Source organism: Typopeltis vanoorti, chromosome 1 (assembly GCF_054136105.1).
Source record: "Typopeltis vanoorti isolate ZY-2024b chromosome 1, IOZ_Tvanoo_1.0, whole genome shotgun sequence".
In the NCBI taxonomy this organism is placed as follows: Eukaryota; Metazoa; Arthropoda; class Arachnida; order Uropygi; family Thelyphonidae; genus Typopeltis; species Typopeltis vanoorti.
The window spans coordinates 111,210,104-111,236,709 of record NC_143549.1 but is presented as its reverse complement, the minus strand read 5'-3'; the positions used below and the strand labels follow the sequence as shown (position 1 = coordinate 111,236,709).

The following is a 26,606-nucleotide window of genomic DNA, read 5'->3' as shown; positions in this document are numbered from 1 at the left end:
AATAGGAGAGTTCAACTTGCCTGGGATGCATTCAGAAAACTGAAAAGCATTGTTCAAAAAAATTATGTCCCACTCTGTTTAAAAAGGAAGACATTTAACCAGTGTATACTTCCAGTCATCATATATGGTTGTGAAACTTGGTCACTAACAAAAGCACTGGCAAATAAACTAACAACAACTCAAAGAAAAATGGAGAGGTTAATGCTAGGCATCACATTAAAAGATAAGAAGTGAAACACCTGGATAAGAAGCCAGACTCACATCATTCTTCACCATAGGCGACTAAAATGGAAATGGGCTGGACATCTATCCAGGAGAAAGGATGAGCAATGTACTACTATACTAACGAACTGGATTCCAAAAGAAGGAAAACGAGGCTGAGGACATCCTAAAAGAAGGTGGAGTGATGAATTGTCAAAATTTGTTGGGAAAAATTGTTCAACCATTGCCAAGAACAGAGAAAGGTGGAAAGAACTGGAGGAGGCCTTCGTCCAGCAGTGGACAGAAAATGGCTGAAAAGAAGAAGAAGAATCACTATTGGAAAGTGACTAAATTGGTTGTGGACAAATTTTCTTACACCATCTCTAGAACTTCCACACTATGGATACCTTCCGTCACATTTCAGGTAATTCTTTCTGTCTCTTAGTTGCTGTTCTATTTCTAATCCTACACACACACACTCAATTCCTGCCACACGGTTTTTCCTCCTTCCAGTCTATATTTCTATAGTTGATGCCCTGCATAATAATTACTCACCCTGCACCCACTGAGCTAATTTCCTGATGCATGCCATCTACATATTATTCTATACGATTCCTGGACTATAACAGAAATGACTATTTGGTCATGCTGGTTTCTTCTCAAAATCAGATAGACTCAAATGTAGTGCCTTCCATAAGCCTATCATCCTGAACGTTTTACTCTTCCTTGTTGCAGTTCAGCTATCATCAGCAATACATTGTTCCTGCTGTTCATTCTATTCTCCCTGAAAAGGCAATACCTTTTATAACCCTGTAACTATACAATCCACTCTCACCAAGCAAACACCTATTATAAAACTTGCTCACTATAACAAACTACTGTCTTACAGATAAGCTTAGGATGCTGAAGGTTATTCATAACTGATTTTTAATGCCATTAAAAACACACCAAACGAATTATTTTAGACAAAATATGTTTTATTAACTTGCTTATATTTCATGCTATTTCATTTCATATCATGTATACATGCTGTGCTGTGCTCTGATGATGCTGATCTGAAATTCAGCAAAATATAAGCAAGTTAATAAAACATCGTTTTTATAAAATAGTTTGTTTGGTGTTGCTAATACCATTAAAAATAAGTCATGAATAACAAACTACTGAAAAGTCAGAACCAAAATTCCATAACTACAATGCTATTCTAAAAGAAACTGAAAATAGCAAACAATCCACTAAAACTGTTCCATCTTGTCATATTCAGTCTTGCCTTTTCTCTCACAAAAAAAAAAAAAGAGATCTCAGCTCGCCTACTCTTACCCTCAGTAAGATACAAATCACCAAGATTAGCTCTTCCTGCTTTGACTAACATTTATCTCCAGTCTCTCCTGGCATCCTCAATAGCTTCCTCAGAATCCAAAAAAAGTAAACATTCTCTTTCATTCAAGAAGCTATTTTCCACCCAACCAACTCTTAACTATATAAATCCACCCATGTTTAGAATACTGTTCACATTTTTGAGTTAGTGCACCTAAATCTACCCTGACAATTGGTTTCCAGAGGAGAACAATTCAGCTCACAGATGACACCTCTCTTACAGATTCACTTCAACCTCTGTCTCACACATGCAGTGTTTTGGCACTATGTCTATTCTATAGGTACTTCAATGGTCATTGGTCTACTGAACAGTATCCCTATATTGTGCAACTGTAAACATAACTTGCTTCTCCTCTTCTTCTTTTGTTGTCCACCTCTGTCCTCTGAAATAGCCTTACTCAAAAAGTATTCCCAAGTAACTACAATCTAGAACTAAAAATTAAAAAAAAAAAAAAAAAAAAAAAAAATCTATAAGTTTTTATTGCAGTCCTCAACTGCTCTCCATGCAACCCTGATGTGCTTATTGGTCATTCAACCTCTTGTGTACGAGATCAATATATAAATTCCCCTTCAGCTCACATCCCTGTATCTTTACATAATGGTGTTTGATATAATGAAGGCAAGTGGTGCATCTGGAAATCATCATGATTAACTCATTATATTCGATTTATGGAGTCAACTGTCATTTGAGATAAAAAAAATTTTAATAATAAAATTCGATATTTCAATCTTTATGTTGAGGCCATCTTCAGGAATATATACATCTAAATACATGACTACATTACAGTATCTAGCAACATACAGTAAGTTACATCACATTAAAAACTACTTGCTAGTTACTGTAATGTAGTCATGTGTATGTGTGTGTATATGTATATATATAAATCTATATATTCCTGAAGATGACTTTAACATAAAGGTTAAAAAGTAGAATTTAATTATTAAAGATTTTATCTCAAATGGTAGTTGACTCCATAAATCGAATATAATGAATAGTGTTCACCATTTAATTTCAATGAATGAAAGGATTACAATTAACTTTATTTAGGATGGCCAGAGAGTTCTACTTTGTTGACGTTCAAAGGCCTCCCTTAAGTTTGCATCAAAAACCATATCTTGGTACACTATAAGGACCAGACACCTTTCTAATCAATTCTATGAACTTCTAAGGTATAATCAGAAAGGCCTGATTTCCTGTTATTCATGAATTTGATGAGTTTCATTTATTATTAATTGGGGGAGGAAAGTATACAAAATCAGGTGCATCTATAATCTATGTAATATGATGTAATGCAGGTTATAGATACACTTGATTTTATACACCCTCCCAACAATATCTATCTGAAAAGATAGATTCTACCTACAGACAAACCTTTTGGCATATCACATTTATTATTTAAGAGAAATTGGTTTCTATGAATGTACCTTAGAAACTTTCCACAGAAGAATTTGAAAAGGTACCCAATTCTTACTTTGTAATAAATGCTTTGGGGGAGGCTTGCAAGATCCTAATCAATTATCAATAAAAAGAATGAGTACCAGAATACCAAAAAATTACCAGAATACACAAAGTATGACTGAGGAGAACAGCTTTTCAAATAGGACTCTGGGTCACTAGTATATTATAAAGTTTTAAAAAGGATCAATCAAAAGAAAATTATAAATATAGGTGAGCAACTATCAACCCTAGATTACCAACAAGCTCTCAATATCTAGAAGAGATTGAATTCCTTTATGTTCAACCCTAAAAAGAAAAAAAAACTGGAGTATAGGCCATTCCAACAAGTTCACTACACCTATATGTGTATTCAAGGTGTAGAACATCCAGTATAGGTATAGTTATCTAGGAATGACTAAGTATTCAATTTGCTCATCAAATGAGTTGATACAAATCAGTCTTATTTAATTATTTTTTCCACAGAGGTTGGACTAGAATCAATGGCTGGAAAAAATCAGTCTGTACATTACCAGAGTGAAATATAGTGTAGCTGGATGATGACTGATGTGAAGGTGGCAAAATCTCAATTAAGTTTACATTTTAATTAAAGCTGTTATCAAACAAACTAGCAGTCTCCAGAAGTTTCTCATAATGAATGCTGAACATGTAATAATAGAGGTAAAATTGCCAAAATGGCACAATGTGCTACAGTTACACAATAGTTACTTTTTCTTCTGCTAATAACCACAATACTTTCATACTGAATGCTTGTCCAACATAAATATTAATGGTATTACTTAATGAAATTAACAATGTATGCTATAATTAATAAAAAAAAACTTTTACTTAATACTTCCAATATTTCAGGAAATTGTGAAATTGTCATCATCAGGGAACCAACAAACCGATATATGCATGCAGGCAGCCTAAAGTCCTAAACAGTGCTCCTCTAGGGAACTGGGATGAGTGTTCTTGGTTGTTGGGCTGAAGTTCTCAGATGAGTGCTTCCCAGATTTGAGGCAGTTTCATACAACAATATTTACTGTTGGGGTAGTTTTTTAAAGCTGAGGCATAATTCCAGGAAGTCTTTTTAATTTGAATTTACTTCTGTGAAGTAAGGCTGCCTTTTTCCATCGCATCTTGTGGTGGAACAAGATCCAGTCTTTGTGTTCAATGATTCTGATGTTGGCTGTACTGCATATTTGACTATAATAGGACAGCTTACAACTGCATGGAACATGGCAGACATCTGGTGGATCTAGGGACTGTGGATGATCTTTAGGAGAACAAATAAGGGAATGCATTCTTTTTATATGGTTTGTAAGTGGTTATAAAGTTGTATCTTTTTAGAATTTTTGTCAGTTTTATCAGGTGTGTCTCAGATATATAAAGGAGGGTAGCAGATTTGGTGCAGTCTGTTTGGAAAGGGGAGGGCATGTAGTTTTGTTGTTTTAATATTCTTTGGATTTGATTGGGGATTGCAGCAATCGATTAAGAATTTGTGAATGTGTTCAGGTTCAGTGGTGATGGCATTATAATCATAGCTTATAATCCCATAGTGTTGGGAGAGATGGTGGTGTAACTGTTGGTGAATGGATCTGCCTGTGTAGAGTTTTCTGTAAACTGAGAATGCTAAACATCCAGCAGGTTTGCATGTAATTAACCTCTCTACCAGCCAAGGTGAAATAGTGACACCAACTTGCACTTCTTATCCATGTTATTCAATAGGTGTTAAGAATCGTATCCAGATTTATCTGGACGTATATATATGTGTTGGCCGGTTGGGGGGGTGTTAATGTGCCTAGGACGGGGGGGGGGGGGCTATTTTTCTCTTTTGCCAAGGTGAACTGGATCATGGGTGATGGTTATTAAGATGTTTCAGGAAGATGTTAAGAGACTCAGAGCCATATGACAAAATGGATAATACATCATATACACAGTGATGCAAACTGTAGGTCTATGTGGGGCAGAGGTTAAGGGCTCTTTCTCAAAGGTTTCAATGAAGTAGTTTGCTGGGGAGAAAACCAGGTCTGCCAAATTTGTAGAAAAAATTCTACAAACAAATAGAGAGGACAGCCATGGCAGCTGTCCTCTCTATTTGTTTGTAGAATTTTCCTTTCCAAGCAAAATAGCCCTAGGAACTTAAACAAGGCTGATATATTGGGAGGAAATAGTGCTTGGATAAGAACTAAGGTGTCCTTCAGAGGCACATTAATGAATAGAGAAGATATATCAAAACAGTGTGTTGGGGGTGTTGGCTTTTCTATACTGGCTTCTTAAAGTGGGCAGAGTTTGTAATTTGTAAAGAGGGGTTGCCAGTAAAGGTAAGTACTTTGGCTATATGTTTGGTTAGTTTGCATGTGGGTGAATCAAAACCATCCGCAATAAGGCATAGTGGCAAATTCTGTTTGTGGATTTTATGCATTCCATATATCAGGGAAAGGGGGAGAGAAGTCTGGAATTATATGGTTTAGGTTTGATTAAACAAACCACGATTTGATTAATAACCACAGTAATAAGTTTTAATAAGTAAATATTTCAACCTAAGCATCTTAGGGCATCATCAGTACAGTTAATACAAACAATACTAAGAATAACACACAGTTAAGGCGCATGATTACAATAGAATCCCAATATGCATGCAGTGGTGTGTTATAGAATTAAAATATATCTGGAGGGAAGAACAAGATTATAAGATAACCTTTTTATAAGATAACCTTTAAGATAGTCTCAAGTCCGAAGGTTTGGCATCACAGATTATTTTGGCTATTTCGAAACGAAGTCTGTTGGCTTCAATACTGGAAAGATGGCCAATGTTTCTTTCAATGTTGTGTATAAAATCTAAATATGGAAAGCATTTAGGTGAAATGGCAAACTTATGACCTCTTGCTATGACCTTCGGCCTTCAGACTTGAATATCCCACCATCAGAATTGAAAGCTCTTACCTCCTTAAAACGTAATAAAAACATAATCATCACCAGAGCCGAAAAGGGAAATACCACTGTTGTTCTAGATACCATATCATATAACCGAAAAATGAATTTACTACTCCGAGATTGAAATACATACGCCAAACTTGATTATGATCCTACAAAAAGACAGCTCAAGAAACTCTACAAGTTATTGATGAAACGGCTTCCTTAGATGAAGAAATAATAAAAAAAATTCAGGACATACCATGCTAGGCCTCCTAGAATATACGGTTTACTTAAGCTTCACAAGAATAACGTTCCACTTAGACTTGTCGTGGCTTCTATGAGTTACAATTTATCAAGATTTTTATCTAGCCTTCTCCATCCTCACATAGGCCACTCAGCCTCATCAATTAAAAATTCAACAGAGTTTCATACAACAATAAAAGACATTCAACTGTTGGAAACTGACATGCTAATTAGTTTCGACATTGTCTCCCTCTTCACTAATATTCCCCATAAAGAAATGGTAGATTCGTTAACTCAAAAACTCCCATCTGATATTGTTGAATTATTTAAATTTGTTATTACATCTGGTTACTTCGCTTGGTAAGAGAAAATTTACAAGCAAGAGGAAGGAACAGCAATGGGATCTCCCTTATCACCAAACTTAGCCAACTTGTTTCTAGAATACCTTGAAAAAAATAAAAAATAAAAAAATTTCACGTTTAAACCCAAACCAAAAATTTGGCTATGATATGTTGATGATGTCTTTGCTGTCTGAGGTCATTCCGAAAAAGAACTACGCCTGTTTCTAGATAAAATAAACCTTCTTCATCGTCGCATCAAATTCAGCTAGAAAAAGAATCTCCACAGGGTATCTACTTTCTGGATTTACACATCCAAAGAAAAGAAGATGGTTCCATCCCCACTTCTGTCTATCGCAAGCTGAGATTTTCAGGTTGCCACATTCACAATTCTTCTGCTCATCATCCATCTCAAAAAAATTTGGTATCATTAAATCATTAGTAACCAGAGCACACAGAAAGTCTGCTCCTCTGAAGAATCTCTAAACCAAGAATTGAAAATAATCAAAAATACAGCCATACTAAATGGATATAATCTTAAAACAATTCAAAAAATCATCAGTCACTTCCCCACACATCAACCCAGACAAGAACAAGCCCGTAGGATTTCCATAGCTTATGTCAAAGGCATCTCCGAACGTCTTTCAAAAATTATGAAGAAATACAAACTTGCTACTACCTACAAACCAATCAACCAGATCTATAACTTGTTACCTTCTCCTAAAGACAAATTCTCACCTTTGATGCTACCTGGCATGTACAAGGTTCCATGCTCCTGTAAATTGTCTTACTATGGACAGATAGGTAGATCTTTCATAAACGCATTTCAGAACATCAAGACCATATCCGTCTTATCAAACCACAGAAATCTGGCTGTGCACAACATGGAGTTGAAAACTCAAACCATAGCATCCATTGGAAAAAGACCAAACTTCTGCATAGATCTTTATATAAACACGAACGTTTATATAAAGAAAGTGCTGAAGTAGGACTTCAGCACTTTATATTTTTTTATTTTTTATTATATTTCCAAATCTAAACCGTAATGACATTCTTGCTATTCCTAAAGTATGGGAGAGTGTCATATAAAATTGTGTAAAATATTTTTTTTTTAATATATATGTTATCTTATAATCTTTTTCCCCCTCCCTCCAGATATATTTTAATTTAATTCTATAACACGCTGCTGCTGCTGCATGCATATTAGGATTCCATTGTAATCATGCACCCTAACTATATGTTATTCATAGTATTGTTTGAATTAACTGTACTGATGATGTCCTAAGATACTTAGGATTTAATATTTACTTATTAAAACTTATAACTGTGGTTATTACGTGTGTTTGTTTAGTCATGAATTCTCCACAGGTTTCATTGTACAATAAAATGGTTTAGGTTTATTTGTAATTACAGGCCAACCTTAGCATTCCCAGTTTACAGAAAACCTATGCACGCACACACACGCACACACACACACAGATATACTCACCATTATTCCCTCTCCAGTACAAGATTATTAAAAACACCCTATACAACAGGGCAAAACTAGTTTTGACAATAATGCCCTCACCACTGAACTTGAAGACATCCCCAACACCATCTTAGCAAATGGCTACAATCTTCACCAAATCTGAAGAATATTAAAACCCTGCAAACTACATTTCTCCTCTCCCCCTCCGGGACAGAGACTACACCAAATTTATTATTATCCCATATATCTGAGGCACATTTTAAAAACTGATAAAAATTCTAAAAATATACACCCTCTAACCACTTACAGACAACATAAAAAATTGGCATCCATGCTTTGTTCTCCCAAAGACCAGTCACAGTCCCTAGACCTGCCAGCTTTCTAACAGGCTCCATGCAATTGTAAGCTGTCCCATTATGGCCAAACTGTCAAGGACAGCCAACAAGACTCACTGAACAAAGGACACATTCAGTTCCACTACCACATTCACTCAGGGCTTGCAGACCATGCAATGGACACCAAGCACAAGATATAATAGTAAAAGGCTATCTTACTCACAGGAGCAATTTAAAATACAAAAGAGTTTTCCTAAATTTACAACCGTGTTAAAAAAACTATTTTTATTATCCCGACGTTTCAATCTTCACATCAAGATTATCATCTGGAGGGTACATAAATATAGGACAAGCTGAGTTACATCATTAACTGTAAGCTAGAGAAACAATGATTTGATCACATGTTATTCTACTGGCCTCTGGTGAAAAAAAAATTAAAAAAATTAAAAAAATAATAATAATAAATAAATTTTTACATCAAGCTAGATTCTATTTTTACAATGACAGGAATAAACATTCTTTTAGTTGGTTTTCTTTCAGAAACAATTGGTGTCCTATTTTTAGTATTACAATTCTTATTTTTGATTTACAATACTGGATTTTTCTACAGTCCTGTTTATAGTTGTTCTTGGTGAGGAAGGTCGAATATATACCTTCCACCTTCCATATGTTTGGGATTTTTAAACCATCATTGTTGTTCAGATTGGGGTGGTTGCTGATAATCTCACAGGCAGGCTTTCAGCAACCACCCCCAATCTGAACAACAATGATGGTTTAAAAATCCCAAACATATGGAAGGTATATATTCGACCTTCCTCACCAAGAACAACTATAAACAGGACTGTAGAAAAATCCAGTATTGTAAATCAAAAATAAGAATTGTAATACTAAAAATAGGACACCAATTATAGAATTTAGCTTGATGTAAAAATTAATTAATTTATTTTTTAAAAAATTTTTTTTATTTTATTATTTTTTTTCACCAGAGGTCACGGCAATAGAATAACATGCGATCAAATCATTATTTCTCTAGCTTACAGTTAATGATGTAACTCAGCTTGTCCTGTATGTTTATGTACGCTCCAGATGATGATTTTGATGTGAAGATCGAAATGTCGGGATAATAAAAAAAGTTTTTTTAACACGATTGTAAATTCCATAAAATTTTTTAAATGAATGCTGATCACCGTGTAACCCTAAAAGAAAAGTTTTCCTGAAATCTGCCTCAGCCATAAGGAACCCAAACCTTAGTAAATTTGATTGTGTGAAATCACCTCAAATCTGGGAAGAAGCACTTATTCTGAGAACTTCATCCAAACAGCCAATAAAGCCATTCAGCTATAAAATCATAATGTCTGGATGATCTCAAATCAGTATATCAGATTACCAGTTCTATGATGTATCTCAACTTAAAGATTGCAGTGTGTACATGTGTATATCTCACTCACAAAAGGCTGTAAACCTATGGTTATATAATCTGATTCTGCTCCAGAGACCAAACATGGTACTTTTCAAACCTTTGGGCTTCCATTAAGCAAGGTGGTGATTTAATGCTGATCAGAAGAAAAAAAAATCTGCCACAAAATGATATTCCCAAACAACCTTGCCAAATTGGAATCTGAAATCATAGATTGTTGGTTGGCAAGCAGTGATACCATCATGGTCACCCAGATTAGTAACTTTCATGCACACTTGTCAAACATGGAATTTTTGCACAGGATTGTCAAACACTGAAATTAATGCTATGGCACAATAATTCCATGATATGACATGAGAGTAAAATTATCGTCAACATGTGACCCCCATGAAGTCAAAGGACTCATCACAGGAGGTCTATACTCTCTCATGACAAAAAGATCATGCCTTGAATCCATTCATGGTTTCCACACCCACATTTTCAAGCAATGCATTCCACTCACCAATCGCTCTCCATGCAAAAAAACTCTGCTTCTCATTCCCTTGCTCACATCCTCCTTACACAGCTTCCAAAGATGGTCTCCAGTTCTACTTTTACCTCCCTCATTCTATGAAAAATCTTCTCCATTTTAATCAAGTAACAACCACTCACCAAATTATATGTCTCACTCATATCCTCTCTTCTTCTATTCATAAGGCTCTGTAAATTGCATTCTCTCAATTGTTCCTCATATTTGATATTCCATAAAGCTGACACTGACTTTAAACTTTCTCTGGACCTGCTCCAAAACATCCTCATCCCCCTGAAAACCAGGCAATCAAATCTATGCACAGTAGTCCATATGTAATCTACTGTGCACAGATCAAAGCCTTATACAAAGGAACCACAACCTCTTTGCTTCTGAATGTTAATGTCCTCCTCATTATCACCATAATCTGTTGAGATGTTCTTACAATTTTAGCAATGTGATCCCCTAAACTTCAAGTCTCTGTCCACCATCACTCCTAGATCTCTCATCTCCACCACTTCCTTCAAAATTTCTCCATTCTGCATCCCAATCTTGCCTAAAAAATTTCAATACTTTGCAATATTAAATTGACAGTTCCACTCATTTACCTACTCACATAGTCTATTCAGATCCTCCTGCATGGCCACAATATCTGAGATTTGCATCATCATCAAACAACTACACATTTCCAATTAAGCCAATCTAATTGTCTTCAATGTACAAGTTATACAATAATGGTCCCAAAACAGATCCCTGCAGCATTCCACTAGTGACTTTCCTCTTTTGAGATACCATTCCTCCATATGCAATCTGCTAATACCTGTCCAACAGCCAATTAAGCTATCAAACTAACTAGTCCGTTATCTAATCCTATTTGTTTCAGTTTAGCTACTAGCTTGTCACGGCAGTCTATCAAAAGTCTTTGAAAAATCCAAGTGCTTTGAATATGCATCTCCTCTATTGAGTGAATTTGTCACCTTGTTGTAATATGTAAGCAGGATGATGAAACATGGCCTCCCACTAACAAACCCATGCTGATCATCTTAAGGAATACTACCATTATCAACCCACTTCTGAATCCTAGTTCTCACCAACTTCTAATACCTTAACAACCCAGACACACACAAGCCTGTAGTTCATAGCTTTAGTGTTATTTCTCCCCTTGTGAAATAAAATAACAATTTATTAAGCTGCTATTATTACAATGAACTGAAAAGCAACATCTTCAGAGCATAAAATAACTTAAAACCTTAAGCAGGGTAGAGGAATGTGAAATATATATTTTACAGGTATTATTTTATATTTTACTTATGTAGGCAAGGTTATTACTGGCTAATTAAGTATGGCATAGTCAGTTTAGCAGCAAGAGCTGTGTCACTGGAACGCAGTCCTGACACTGTGTACCAATCAGAACAAACAGTCATATATATTATGATATAATAACTGAACCAATAACTTATATGAAAAAAGTAAATTTATTAACAAAATTTTCACAGGATTTCTGAAGTAAGAGCCTCCACTGCTCAGTTGGTATAAACAAGCCCTTTGGTTGGAAAGACTTGGGTTCGAATCCCATTTAGTGAAGAACCTTCATAAGGGCTTTTCAACAGAAAGTGAGATTAGCCAGCCTCATATGGAGGTGGCAGGGATCCACTCTTGGAAACTAGAGTTTTTCATCCTGCAAAACCAGAAAAACACATGCAATTTGCATACAATGCAGATAGGATTAATTACCCTATGATAAATAGCATCAATTTCATAATAAGCCAGGTTACTTGGCCTTGACAGGCCACTGGATCTGATACAAAAGAGAAGATGGTACGGGAAGGTTTCAGAAGTATCTTCGATATGAATTGATTGGAATACAAGTGCAAGAATATATTGCAGAAAATGAATGAATCAATGTATATGAACATGCATGCTTTCACATCCACTTTTCTGTTATGTAATGCTAAAAAAAAAATTATGTTAATAAATAAAACAATTATTTTTTATAAGTTATGTTTTCAGTTTAATCCAACCCAATAATATAGTATCCTTAAAATACTAACATTTGGTATAAGAATTATTAAGATATTTTATTACTAAAATATATAGTGTGTTCTAATGGCCAGTTTGCAGGATAAAAAAACTGAGTTTCTGAGAGGAAAAGTCCTGCTGTAACCTCTGTATGAGACTGGATAACTCACCTTCAATTGAAAAATGTGTGAACAGTGTGTGTGTGTGTGTGTGTGTGTGTGTGTGTGAGAGAGAGAGAGAGAGAGAGAGAGAGAGAGAGAGAGAGAGAGAGAGAGAGCATGCTTGCATATGCATTGGCTTTGTATAAACAAAAAAGAGTGGACCATATGAAAATGTCTGGTTAATGTGACTAACAATGGAAGGCACATTAGTTACATGCCTAATGTATGACTAAAGTTTTTGACCAAAAATTCATTTAGCTTAATTTTAAATTGCTGGCTGCATAAATGCTTATAAAATGTACTGAATGTGTCTAGGCATTGGAATCAAGAAGCAGCCATCATGCACAAGATATTATGATAGTACCACACAAAAAAAAAGTTGCATCATTACTAACTTCTGCCTGACAATTTTCCTCCAAACTGATCTGTTATCAACAATAAATTACTCAATAATCACAGTAATTAACTTTAATGAAATGAAAGTACCGATATTTTGTACTGAAAATAACAGTACATAATCAGTGCATAGATGAGCAAATCAAAGAAACGAGAGTGGTTTACCAATTAAAAACTGTTGCTGCATGCTAGAAATGAATATTAATAAATAATATTATTAAAAACTATTTTCGATGGTTACATAAAAGAAGAGAGAGAGAGAGAGACAATCGTTCCAATTCAGATTTGATCAATGTAAAAAGGACTTCACTATTTTCTTTGAAAAGGCGTTCATATTTAAACATACTTCTATGGAGAAAACGAGCTTCATCCCGCTGGATACCATGTTTAGTGTCAATACTATGTTATGCCAGACCAGACTTTTGAGGTATCATGTATTCGATATAACATTGATGTTCGTTAATTCTTTTTTCCACAGGCAGGCCGTTCTGTGCCTATAAATTTTGGCCAAGTTGTGTTAACCACTGCCAAGAACTCCTCAACCTTATTTTGAATACTTTTGTCATTAGTATATATAAACTACAATAACCCTCCTCATCCCACAACCTCACTTACACCTTGTGCTACTTAGTCCACTAAAGTTAACCTTGGATGCTACATTTTGCATCATGTTATCACTATCTCAGTCACTAACCTCTAGGTTGCCTAGACTCACATTCACCTGCATCCCCTGTAAACATATATCCTAGTTTCCATGCCTCAGTACTTCCAAACTTTCAGTTTCAGTGAACAACACTTTGTCAAAACTTCTAACACCAAATCCATTCAAATGCAAGTCATCTGCCTTGTATAAATCCTTCATTCCATCAAACTCATTCCACAAGTCTACAAACGTCACACTCTCCTGCACAAATCTGCACGCTGAGTCATTCATGACCACAGTTTTCCATCTCAGCTCATCTCTATCACACCATTTCAACAGAATCAAAAATTTAACTTTATCACTCTTCTTTTTCGTATGCACTAGCAACGCTTTCATGTCTTCTCACATACCACACTTGTCACCTGCTAAATCACTTGAACCAGCCAAAATAAACATCTCTTTCACCTAACTCTCCGCAACCTTACAGCATAACTGATATCCTTTATCTTAGCTCTAAGAAAGTATGATTTCCTCACACTCTCCTCAAGAACTCTTCATATTAATGAATAACCATATAAAATCAGATTCTAATTTTCATCTTTTCACTCTTTCATGCTCCGCTTTCTCTCCCCTTTCTTCCTCATCAGCATCAAACCATTTGCCAGGCATTTCTCCAACCACTCAATCTCACATTTTGTTGTGTGAAGAACTTCACGTAAGTAAACTATCTTTTCCATTATCTTCTGGAAATTCTCTTCATTTTCCACTACCTCATTTATACAGTAACTCTTACTGCTTGCAACACTATGTCATTCATGTTATCGTGTATTTCGTCTTTCAACTCACCATTACTCTTACTCTCCACACTTCTGGTATTCGCTCATGGAAAAATTTCAACAAACACATTCTCCACTTTCATTCTCCTTCCAAAAAGCTCTCCTCCTGTAAAGGCCATACTTTTCACACATGCTACAGTGAACATAATCACACATGTTAAAATTGCCTGCCATAGTTTTGCTCATTGGTACCCTGCTGCCCAATACAGTATACAAGAAAACAAATATTATATTAAATACTTAAGGAATTGACAGCATATACTAGAAATACAAATTAAATAAAACTTTAATATACACTTTCCAATATTTCGGCAACGTCATGTTGCCATCTTCATGGAAACTTTAGATATAGACACGTGCATGCAAGTACTACAGAACAGCACATGAGAAACGAAGCAAGGAAGCTACCGTTCTCCTAAAGTCCTGATGGTGCCCCCCCCAGCAAGCTATATTAGGTGTTCTCGGCCTTTGGGCTGAAGTTCTCCTGATGTATGTTCCCAAATTTGGGGCAGTCTCATGCATCCAAATTTGTTGAGGTTTGTCATGTTCTTAAGGGCTGAGGCTGATTCCATGAATAGTCTTTCAAACAGGCAGGACAGCAAATATCAGAATCTCAGAGCACAAAGACTACATCCGATTTCACCAATACAGCCACTCTGGGCTTGCAGACCATGCTCTGGATACTCACTACAGAATTAGGTGGAAGAAAGTCACAGTAATACACCGCACGAAGTTCAAATATGAAAGACTATTCATAGAATCAGCCTCAGCCCTTAGGAACATGCCAAACTTCAACAAATTTGGATGCATGAGACTGCCCCAAATTTGGGAAACATACATCAGGAGAACTTCAGCCCAAAGGCAGAGAACACCTAATATAGCCCGCTAGGGGGCACCATCAGGACTTGAGGAAAACGGTAGTTTCCTCATTTGCTGTTGTGTAGTACTTTGCATGCACATGTCTTTATCTTAAGTTCCCATAAAGATTGCAACGTGACGTTGCCAAAATATTGGAAAGTATATATTAAAGTTTTATTTAATTTATATTTCTAGTATACGCTGTCAATACCTTAAGTATTTAATATCATGTTTAAGCATATAAGCCTTTCTACAAGAAAAACAAATATTAATCCTTTAAAAATCAGAAAATTAAACACATTGTCCTTACAATTAATCACACAGGCACTCATAAATACACATTCTTGCAATAAAAATACTGTTACAACTTCTGCACACCCATACACTGCCCACAGAATTGCATGAGCCTGGTTCCGTTAGTAATGCTCTACACAGCCAACATTCATGTGTTTATCAGTAAAGAGAGAGAGTTGTCTAGCTGTATGGGTTTGCATGCAGTGAGGAAATTATCAGAACAATGTAGCTGCAATAGCACTTCACAAGGTTAGAATGCAGCCATCTGTTATTTCCAACATACCTAAAACACTTGAGATTAGTAGGATGTTTCTGTATTGGACTACTAACTGTTATAATGATAAAAGACGTATCTGACCACCAAAGAACAGGTTGACCATGCTGTGTTAGGACACAACAGCTTGTGAAGGCCGTAAAGGCATGCCTCCACCATAATCTGTGAGAATGTAGAAAGTGCTGTCACAAGAGATGAACATTTTGCAGAGAATGATGTTATGTGTACTAACTGATGACCTATCATCATTCTCCTGGACACTTCCTAACACCACAACTTATGCAGCAGAGGGTGATAAAATTAAAGGCACTTTTCTGGTGGTAAAACAACAGAGCTATCCTCTTTACAGATGAGATTTTCATTTAACTGCCAAAACGATCAGGTATATATCCCAGATGGCTGCACACATACACATACTATAGCACCCAGTAATCAGAAAGGTCATCATCATTACCCTGCATCAGTGATGGTTTAGTGTGTGGGGAGGAGGAGTCTTCAGGAATTTCCCAAACTGCAATTCTGCAAGAAAGGGGTCAAGGGCTCTGCCAAAGTGTATCAAGACACTGTACTGAAATCTATGGTATGGCTCCTGAACAACACCTTATTTCATGGTAGGCATAGACCTTCCAACAGGACTCAGCCCCTGCACACAGCAGTGGTTGGAGTTGAATATGCCCAACCACATATCACCATCTGAATGGCCATCTGGAAGTTCCAATCTAAATCCACTGGACTTCAAATTGTGAGCATAGTTTGAGAATAGCCTGCAAGAAATGGCACCCCAGCCAGACGGTGTGTTTGGGAAGAGCAGTGGCAACGTTTTGCATGTTGCCATCAATATGATGCCTCACAAACTTTGGGCATGCATTAAGGCCCAAGGGTGACATTTCAAACATTAAGTACTGCTATATGCACGTTATACATGTGGTTTGTATGTGCTGAAAGCTATAAATCATTTACTGACAGATTAAAGTTTTATGTGTTGTTCAAATTGTAAATATTTATGGCTAGACTAGGTATAATGATGGAAAAAAAAATTATTTAACCGATGCTAAAGATTTTGAAAAATAAGTTCTCTTTTAGCACCAAATTTCACCATTTGCACTATCTTCCATCCTCTCATATCAAAAAAACTTTTCTAAAGGTTCTTTCCTAATATCCTCATTTTTAATAAGACACTACCACTGATGCCATCTGTTCACTCCCCTAATCTTTCTCAGAACTCTTATTTGTGGTTGTATGGTATCTGTGGTTGCCAATCTTTGATCAAGTGTTTTTATTTCTAACCCAGCTCTCAGATTCATAAATTAAAACTGGTTTGAATGTTGTCTTGTATACAGCTAATTTATTGTAACTAATTTCTTTCTTATTCCATATAAATTTATTCAGCTGATTTCTTACCATACTAGCTTTACTAATTCTGTTGACCATTTCCATATTTGCCATCTTCACTAAAAATTGTACCTAAATAGCTGAAATGTTTTACTGTCTATAGGTTCCCCATTCAGGTTACAGTTAATTTTTCAATGTTTCTGCCTATTTTCATACCAAATTTATTACAACAGTTATTCAATTTACTTGGGGAATCTTGTAGGCTTTATTCATAATTTACTGAATTTATTCAGAAATATAGCATCATCTGCATAAATTAAAGAGCTGAAATTAGCATCACTAATTTTGATATAAGGTTTAATAAATAGTACTTGTCATCATAATGTGATTCATACAGATAATGAATAAAAGTGGAGATAATGTGCACCCCATTTACACCATACAGCTGTAGCATCTTGAAATGCTTTATCCTTGCCATATGACTTTTCCAGATCTATGAAATTTAAATGCATATCCTTTAATAAGGATATTGTCAAGATTTGTCAAATATTTGTCTGAAAATAAACTGGATCTTGACAACTGCTATTAGGTCTGAATTCAGCTTGTTTCTCACCAAGCTTTCCTTCCATAATTTTTTTTAACTGTTTCTCGAGTATACTTGCATAAATCTTACCAGGAACACCCAGTAGGAATATACCTCTGTAATTCTCACATTCAGTTTCATTTCCCTTTTACAGATTAGTACTATGAGAGCTCTACTCCAATCACCCAGAAGTCAACTCTGACTATGCATTAAGAATTATGGAGTCCATATTAGAGAATTTTAGATGAATATTATCCACTCCAGCTACCTTTCCACATTTCAGGTTTTTGGTGGCTTTTTCTACTTCAAGTCTTAATATGTATTTCTAATTGCCTTCTTGTGGAGTATTTTCTATCATAATGCTGTCACTGCTTGTTTCATTTAGCAACCTTCCAAAGCCATTACTCCAGACATCTAGAACATATTTATCTTGTTTTTCATGACACCTTTGTCATTTGAATCCTTTTACAGTACTGTTTCCTCAATTTCTAAGCTTTTCAATAGCCAGAATATTTTGTCACCTTCCAGATATTTATTTTCTATGTTCTTACCAGAATCTTTCCATGACATACTTTTAGCTAGTTTTATACAGTGTTTCACTTTCTTACATTTTTCTCTGTATTCTCTAAGATCACAAGCTGAGGTTACTTGCTAGTAACTTTAAATATGCTTTCTTCTTTTTCTTGACTGCCTCTTTAACTTCCCAAGTCTACCATGGAGTGATTTTTCTATCCTTGCAGACTTCACCACATGCCTCTCTGGCTGAATCAATCAATGTTTTCTTTGGGGATTTTCCATTGAATCACTAAGGCTTGGTTTTTGTATTCAATTTCTTTCATTTTTTCTTGAATGATGTTTGTGTATTTTAGTCTATATCATTAACACAATTCAGCCAAATTAAAGGTTTGACTGTGTTAAGAAATTCCAGAATATTTTATTTTAGAAACTTCACACAGTGACTCAATAAGAATTCTCTACAGAAATAGAGGTGAAAGAATAGAAACCCAATGTAGATTATCTAGTCACTTGCATATTCTTGCAGTCATTTTTTTTTTATGTAATAGATTCTTCTCTCTCTGAAACTGTTGGTTAAAAAAAAAAAAAAAAAAAAAATTTTCACATTACTTGTTTAAAAAAAATTAAATACATAGTTTTATCATACTTTCAATATTGTATTATTTATAAATAATAACAGTAAATAATATTAATTTCAGAACTTGAGAATTAAAAGCTTACATCAGCCATGGTCACTTCCATTACTGGGCAAAAGTATTCTACTAACATAAGACTCAACTGAAACCAGATAGCACTCATTTCACAGAAAAGACATTGGGTACTTTCACCTCCTCCTCCTAATCCACTTGTTGCTACACCACTTGCATTTCCTTCCACGCAAGTATGGATTCCTATCCAAGGAGCTTTTAAAATATCTCTCAGTAATAGCATGACCTGCTGGGCATCTTTCTGGTCAAGTCCTTTGTGAGCAGGTACTTCCTGTAGTTCTAACTACACACATATCAACAAAAATAAGCAGTTAATAATATCAAAATTAGTCATACACAATTGCTAATATTCATGTAATAAGTCAAAAGAAATGATGATAATTACAGTAAACTTGACTATTCTGATTAAGGATTATATATTATTATTATTATTACATGACACCTCCAAGGAGTCCTAGGACTCATCACAGAAGGGCACTCTACAGGGTGGCATTATTAAAGAGGAGGTGTTCAGAGCCATGTAGCAAAAAATATATTGGACAAAATTAATCAAACTTGGTGTAAGAACACTGTGGAATATGAGGTTTTTATTTACAGAAGATAAAAAAACAGTACAAAATTCTGCTGCCTGGGGATATTTGGGAACGATAAGAGCACGGTTTGGGATAAATTAAACAATAATGGCTAGAAGAGACAAAACAAATCAATTTTCATGTTCGTATAACGTACAGATGTGGTTCAATATTTCCTCCTTTCAGATGTTTCAAGAATTGCATTCTGTGAATGACATTTTCTATAATGGAATGCAACAGACCTGCACTGATTTGCCTCACATTATTATTATTATTATTACATAACACCTCCAGGGAGTCCAAAGACTCATCGAGGGAGGGTACCTACTCTACAACTCTCCATCTCCACCAACTGCAACTACTTTCATCATCTACACCAACGCCATCTACTGCCGACCACCACCACGACCACCACTCAGCCAACCAGGCTGGCCTGGTTGGCTGAGTGCCACATTATTCTGTCTTTCAAGGTTGCTAAATCAAGAACATGTCCTTCATACACCATGCATTTCAGATGGCTCCACAACCAAAAGTCACAGGAGTTGAGATCAGGTGAACGAGGTGGCCATGCTGTGGGAATTGCATGACTAATCATTCTGTGTTCTATGAAGTGTTTTCGTAATATCCACTGCACTGGCAATACGTGAGGTGGTGCTACATTCTGCATGAATATGGTGGAGTCAAGGCATTTTTGCTGCAGCAGTTGAACAGTATCTCTTGATACCTAACAGCAAAGATGGTACAAGTCACTGGTCCTATCAGGTGAAGTTCTTCGAAAAAGTACAGACCAATAATGAATGATGCAATGAAACCACACCACACTGAGAGTTTTGGTGAGAGTAAATGGGTCTGATGGAATACATTAGGGGTATTTGCAGCCCAAATGTAGGAACTGTGTGAGGCACTACTGTTCAGATAAAAATGTACCTTATCTTTAACCACAAGATCTTTAACAGCCATGCATCATCCACCTCCATTCGAGCTAGGAATTTCAGGGCAAACTGTAGTCGAGTTTCTTCACCATGAAGCAAAGCTTGGGTATGGGATATCTTGTAAGGGAAAAACCTCAAAATTGGACAGAGGATTTTCTAAGCAATTGAGTATGGCACATTCAGTTGCCTTGGAATTGCTCAAGCACTACTGGACCCCTTGTGCATTATTCATTCCATGTTTCATGACAGCAGTTGCAACTTTATCCACTTGTTGAGGACTAATCTGTTTACCAACAAGTTGACCAACCCACATTCTGTATATGTGCACAACATGAAAAATTGCCTTTAAATTGTTTTAAGGTTTTTGTAATATTTATTACGTACAGCAGACCTGAAAATATCATTGTTTTAAATACTATAGCTTAAAAGAAAAGAAAAGTGGCCTTTCTAAGAATGCAATTTTCAGGTAGTACTGGACAGGTGGAGAAGACAATTCAAAGTACAGTAATCCCTCGATTAATGCGCCCCCCAATTAGTATGTTTTTGATTAGTGCATCTCTAAAATTCGATTAGTGCACCCATATACATCTTAAAAATAAATGTTACAGATTTTAAAAATTTTCTATCTATACATTTTTATGGAAACTATTTTAAAAAATCACTCACCAAAATGAAATAATTTAGTTACCGATTTAAAACATTTTACAAAGTTATTTTTAATGGCATACTATACTACTTCCATGTACACTATGTATACTATGTTCCAAATTTTTACTGCCAAAATTTATGTCGTCTGCTATAGTATGCCCACAGATTCGAGACCCTTCAACACTTCTGCGTATGTCACAAAAAGAAGAATCCATTCCGATCATAGGGTAATCAATCCTTCTTCTGGGATGACGGATTGATTACACGGATTATTATTACACGTCGGAAAATTAACTTCTCTTTAATGATCATTGTAGTTTTTAAAGTGGTAACTGTTTTGCTTGTATAACAGTTGGGTAATTTTATCTATAAAGCACATGATTTCATGTGTTGGCGACCAATTCATACATCCTTCATTTCTTTCTCTCCTTCAGCATGAATTGACTATTCTTGGCACCAAGCCAAGTGAAGCTCTACAAAGTGTGGAACAAATTATACTTTTTCCCATAAGTTATTACATTCGATTAGTGCGTTTTCAGAACACATTAGGTGCATTAATCGAGGGATTGCTGTAATGGTGAGATGCTCTTTTTTTTCCTTCTCTCTCTCTTATAGAATAAACATGTAAAAAGGGGCTTATATGTTTGTCATACATGTCGATTAATTTTTAAAAGGTATAGATAAGAACACAGACTGATAAGAAAATAACTATTTATTATTATTACAGGTATCTCCATGGAGTCAGTAGACTTATCGTGGGAGACCCAAACTATCAAAACAATATCTATCATATCTCTTCTTGAATTCATTTACAAATGAAGAACACACAACTGAGACAGGCAATGCATTCCACTCATTTACCACTCTCCAGGTGAAAAACCTCGTTCTCACACCCTTGTTAACCATACTTTTCCTTAATTTCCAGGGATGACCTCTTGTTCTTCCATCACTATCACACAGCTGAAACATTTCCCCTGCGTCAATCTTATAAAAATCATTTAGTAATTTAAATGTTTCTATCATATCCCCTCTTCTCCACCTATCAACCAACCTCAGCAATCCACAAGCTCTCAATCTTTCAATGTAGGGAGCATTTTTTACATCACTCACCAAATTAGTCGCTCTCCTCTGAACCTTCTCCACAACTTCCTCATCTCCAAGGAATCCAGGTGACCAGACCTGAGCATAGTAATGTGGAAGTATCAATGCTTTATAAAGGGGAATAATAATCTCTTTATCTCTGATGTTAGTGTGTTCTTCAATAACCAAGTAATCCTATGTGCAATCTTGGACACTTTAGCAATGTGTCCCCTGAACTTCATCTCCCTATCCACCAATACCCCCTAAGTCTCTAGTCTCATCAATCTCTTGGAGTACCGTTCCATCAATGTAGTACACAGCTGGTAATCTTTTAATCCCAAAATGCATAACTTTACACTTTTCCACATTGAACTAACATCCATTACCTTTTGCCCATTTTGCCAGCTTATTTAAATCATCCTGCAAACTCTCAACATCAGCTTGATTTTTACTGCAGTTGCATCATTGGCAAACAACTCAATATCTCCCTTTAAGCCATTTCCTATATCATTTATGTATAAATTAAACAATAATGGCTCAAGGACAGAGCCCTGAGGCACACCACTGGTCACCTGCCTCATCCTGGACTCTGCTCCTCCATACACCACCTTCTGGTATCTCTCTCTCTGAGCCATTCTCTTATCCATATACCAGTTTAGTATCCATCCACTCCAATTTGCACAACAGTATTCCATGCAGTATCCTGTCAAACACCTTAGCAAAATCCAGAAGTACCACTGTGTAGCAATTTCCTTTGTCCAACCCAGATGTCATTCTATTATAAAAAGTTAATAAATTGCTAAGGCAGGATCGACCTTTAACAAAACCATGTTGGCCTCTATAGAGTATCATATCCTGCTCCACCCATTCTTGAATTTTGTCTTTAACCAACTTTTCCAATACTTTTACCACCACTCCCGAGATGGTGATTAGTCTGTAATTAACATAAAGGCAGCTCTAAAACCACAGTTTTAGAGCCGCCTTTATGCAAAGGAACTTTATTTATTAACTTATTGCTGATATTTCGCTGGTATTTTATCTAGCATCTTCAGAGCACAAAAATAGTTTGTTGCAGTATGCAAAAAAACAACAATTCGGTATAACAATGTGACTAGTTTGAAGAAACTGTAATGTACAACACAAAGACTTAAGTCCTAATTAGGTGTCATCTATGTTGAAGAGAAAAAAAAAAAAACAGAGAGAGAGAAAGCAGGTATTAATTAGGTCTAAGGTGACTGTCTCCCAAATCTTTGGCAATTTATATAGCCATATACTCGAAGTTTGGAGTGTGTTTCACGGCTTGTGTTGATTCCAAGAACAATCTCTCTAACGACTTCTGTGTAGCACTTTTTTCCAATTGATCCTGCATGCAAGGAGTATCTAAGGCATGGTCTGTTAATCCCAACTAGCCATAACGACAGTGTGGGATGTATTTTTTATGTTCACTGAGGCAGATACCCACGGTTCTTACTGTCTGTCCATAGTAAGCTCGATCACACGAACATGCCACTTCATAGACTCCTGGATGTGATAAAGAAGAGATTCTGTCCTTGGGTGAATGGATGAGAGTTGCCAATTTGACATACAGTTTGAATATGGTGCATAGATGATGTTTATTAAGCACTCTGGATATCAGATATCAGATATGCCCTGTGATGGTGACAGTTCTGTTGTAGTCTTCTGTGGCAGACCAGTGGGGGGGGGGGGGGGAGTTGTGGAGCATTTCACATTTTGTCTATCTTATGGAGATAATAGGTGACTTCTGCAGCGAGACAATTGTCATTGGAACAAATTGCTCTAACTTTGTGGGTTAGTGTTTTTAGGATACCATACTGTTGAGATGGGTGATGGTGTGATTATTTGTGCAAATACTTCCCTGTATGTGTAGATTTTGTATAAACTGAAAATTATAAGGAATCATCTAGAAGACGTGTAATTAGTGTATCCAGGAAGGGCAGAAAGTCATTAGCTTCCAGTTTCATTGTAAAGTGGATTTTTGGGTGTTGTCTACTTAAATGCGGTAAGAATGTATCCATTTTGTGAAACGGCCTCGCCTACTCCCTATACGGGAACAAAAAGGCATTAGCTGATTTTTTTTTTTTTTGAAGAATGTATCCAATGTGTCTGGGCCATGTGGCCAAATAGCCAGCACATCATCAACACAGAATAGCCAAAAGTGGCTATATCCATAACTAGCTTTTCCAATGGGTGGGGAAAAAAGGGGAGAGTCCATTGCTGTCCCATCTAATTTTTTGTATATTTTCACTTTTCATGTAAAATAACCTGCCTGTACTGTGAATTTAAATAGTTCAAATATATCAGGGGGGAAAGTGTGACTTTAGTAAATCAAGGGTTTCGATTATCAGTACATTTGTGAATAGTGAGGTGATATCAAAACTCACCATTATGTCTGAACTTTTTAAGGTATGGTTTTCTAAAATACTTTTTAGGTGGGAAGAATTTTTAACAAAGGAGGGAGAATTGTTTATGAGGATGACTAGTAGCTTAGCTAAATGTCTAGCAAGTTTGTATGTGGGACTGTTTATACTATCCACAATAGGGTGTAGGAGTGTACCTTGTTTGTGAATTTTTGGTGCTCCATTTATCCTGGGTGTTTTAACATGGAAGGGCTTGAGTTTGTTAACTGTTTCTTTAGCCCAGGAAGTGTCTTTTTTCAATAATTTGCACACCTTATTCATTTGTGAGTTGGTGGGATCCCAATCTATAATTTGGTATGTTGACTGATCTTGAAGACGTGTGTGCATTTTATTATTATTATTATTCAGGCCTCCATGGAGTCAAAAGACTCATCGCGAGAGCTCCTTAATAGGAAACACAAAGTCTATCAAGACTCAACATGGGAGATCCCCTCTTAGGAAACATAAAGTCTATCATACCACTCCTTAAACTCATTGACCATTCTATCTCTTGCTACTCTATCAGGCAATGCACTCCACGGTTCAACTGCCCTCCATGCAAAGAAACCACTCCTCACTTGCTCACAGTTTCCATTCGTAACTTCCAGGGATGGCCCCTTGTCATCACTCCACGCTGTTCAACCAAGCGAAAGAACTCCCCAGTGTCAACCCTGTAACCACCTCTCAACAGCTTAAAAGTCTCAATCATATCACCTCTCCTTCTATCTACCAAACTCTGCAGTACACATTCCCTCAGCCGATCCTCATAGCTAGCATTGTAGAGTTCTGAACTATCTTTGTTATACACCTTTATACCCTTTCCACAGTTAATTTATCCCCTTCAAATCCTGGGGAACCAAATAGTCTAAGTGTGGTCTGATCAGAATCTTATATAATAGAATGATAACTCTTTTATCTCTGCTGGTTAGTGTCCTTCTCATTATTGCAGCAATCCTCTGTATTACCTTCACCACCTTTGCAATATGTACCCTTAAATTTCAGGTTTCTATCAATCATCAACCCCAGATCTCTTATCTCCCCTACTCTCTCCAGTATAGCTCCACCAACAGAGTATGAAGCTTCCCATCGATGTGTCCCAAACCTCAAGACTGTACATTTTGCTGTATTAAACCGACATCCCCATTCATTTGCCCATCTGTCAAGCTTATTCAAATCCTCTTGCAAGGTTGCCGCATCTGCACTATTACTAATAACCTTTCCCAGGTTCACATTATCCACAAACAACTGACTATCCCCTTGCAATCCACTGACAATGTCATTGATATAAAAGTTAAACAGTACACGTCCCAGTACTGAGCCCTTTGAGACCCCACTTGTAACACTCTGCCTCCTTGAAACTGCCTCCCACCATACACAACTCTCTGATACCTATCGGAGAGCCAATGCTGAATCCAATTGACCAACTTGCACCTTACACAATTTGCACCTTAAATATCAGCTTATCATGTGGCGTCCTGTCAAACGTCTTCGCTAAATCCAAGAAAATAGCAGTATATGCCTTTCCCTCATCTACTGCTCTTGGAACTTTATTATAAAAGGCTAGCATATTACTAAAACAGGAGCACCCCTTCACAAATCCATGTTGACTCTCACAGATAAAGTTACCCTCATCTGCCCAATGCTGTATACGGTCTCTCACTAATTTCTCCATGATCTTAACAACTACTGATGACACACAAACTGGCCTATAATTAGACACTTCCAGTCTGCTTCTACACTTTTGCAATGGCACTATCTTATCTTCCTTCCATTCCCTGGGCACCTTTCCCGTAGCCAGACTTTCATTGAAAATCCAGGTCAAAGGAGCTGTGAGTTTTAGCACATTCTCTCAAAACTCGTGGTGAAATACCATACAGTCCCACAGCTTTACTGACATCCAGAGTTCTCAGTATTTGGAACATATTCTCCTCCTGCACCTCTAAACCTCGAACCTGTCCTATCCCTCTAGTATTCAAACTGACTCCTCCAGGATGAAATACTCCAATAAAGTGTTCATTGAACAATTCCTCTATGTCCTCTGCATCAGTCATTCTATTCCTATTTTTATCCCACAATGTCAATCTTCCACAGTCA

The 26,606-nt window shown here is 36.3% G+C and overlaps 1 protein-coding gene across 1 annotated transcript in view; it reads right to left on the bottom strand.

The window, feature by feature from the left end:
• unc79 (UNC-79 domain-containing protein) overlaps positions 1–26,606 on the bottom strand; it is a 1,277,183-nt gene that overhangs the window by 811,790 nt on the left and 438,787 nt on the right. Inside the window, exons 21-22 of the mRNA XM_090395893.1 lie at positions 18,877–19,146; positions 3,740–3,832 (exon numbers count right to left, since the gene is read on the bottom strand). Coding sequence (XP_090252019.1) covers positions 3,740–3,832; positions 18,877–19,146 — 363 coding nt within the window. The remainder of the gene's footprint in view (positions 1–3,739; positions 3,833–18,876; positions 19,147–26,606) is intronic.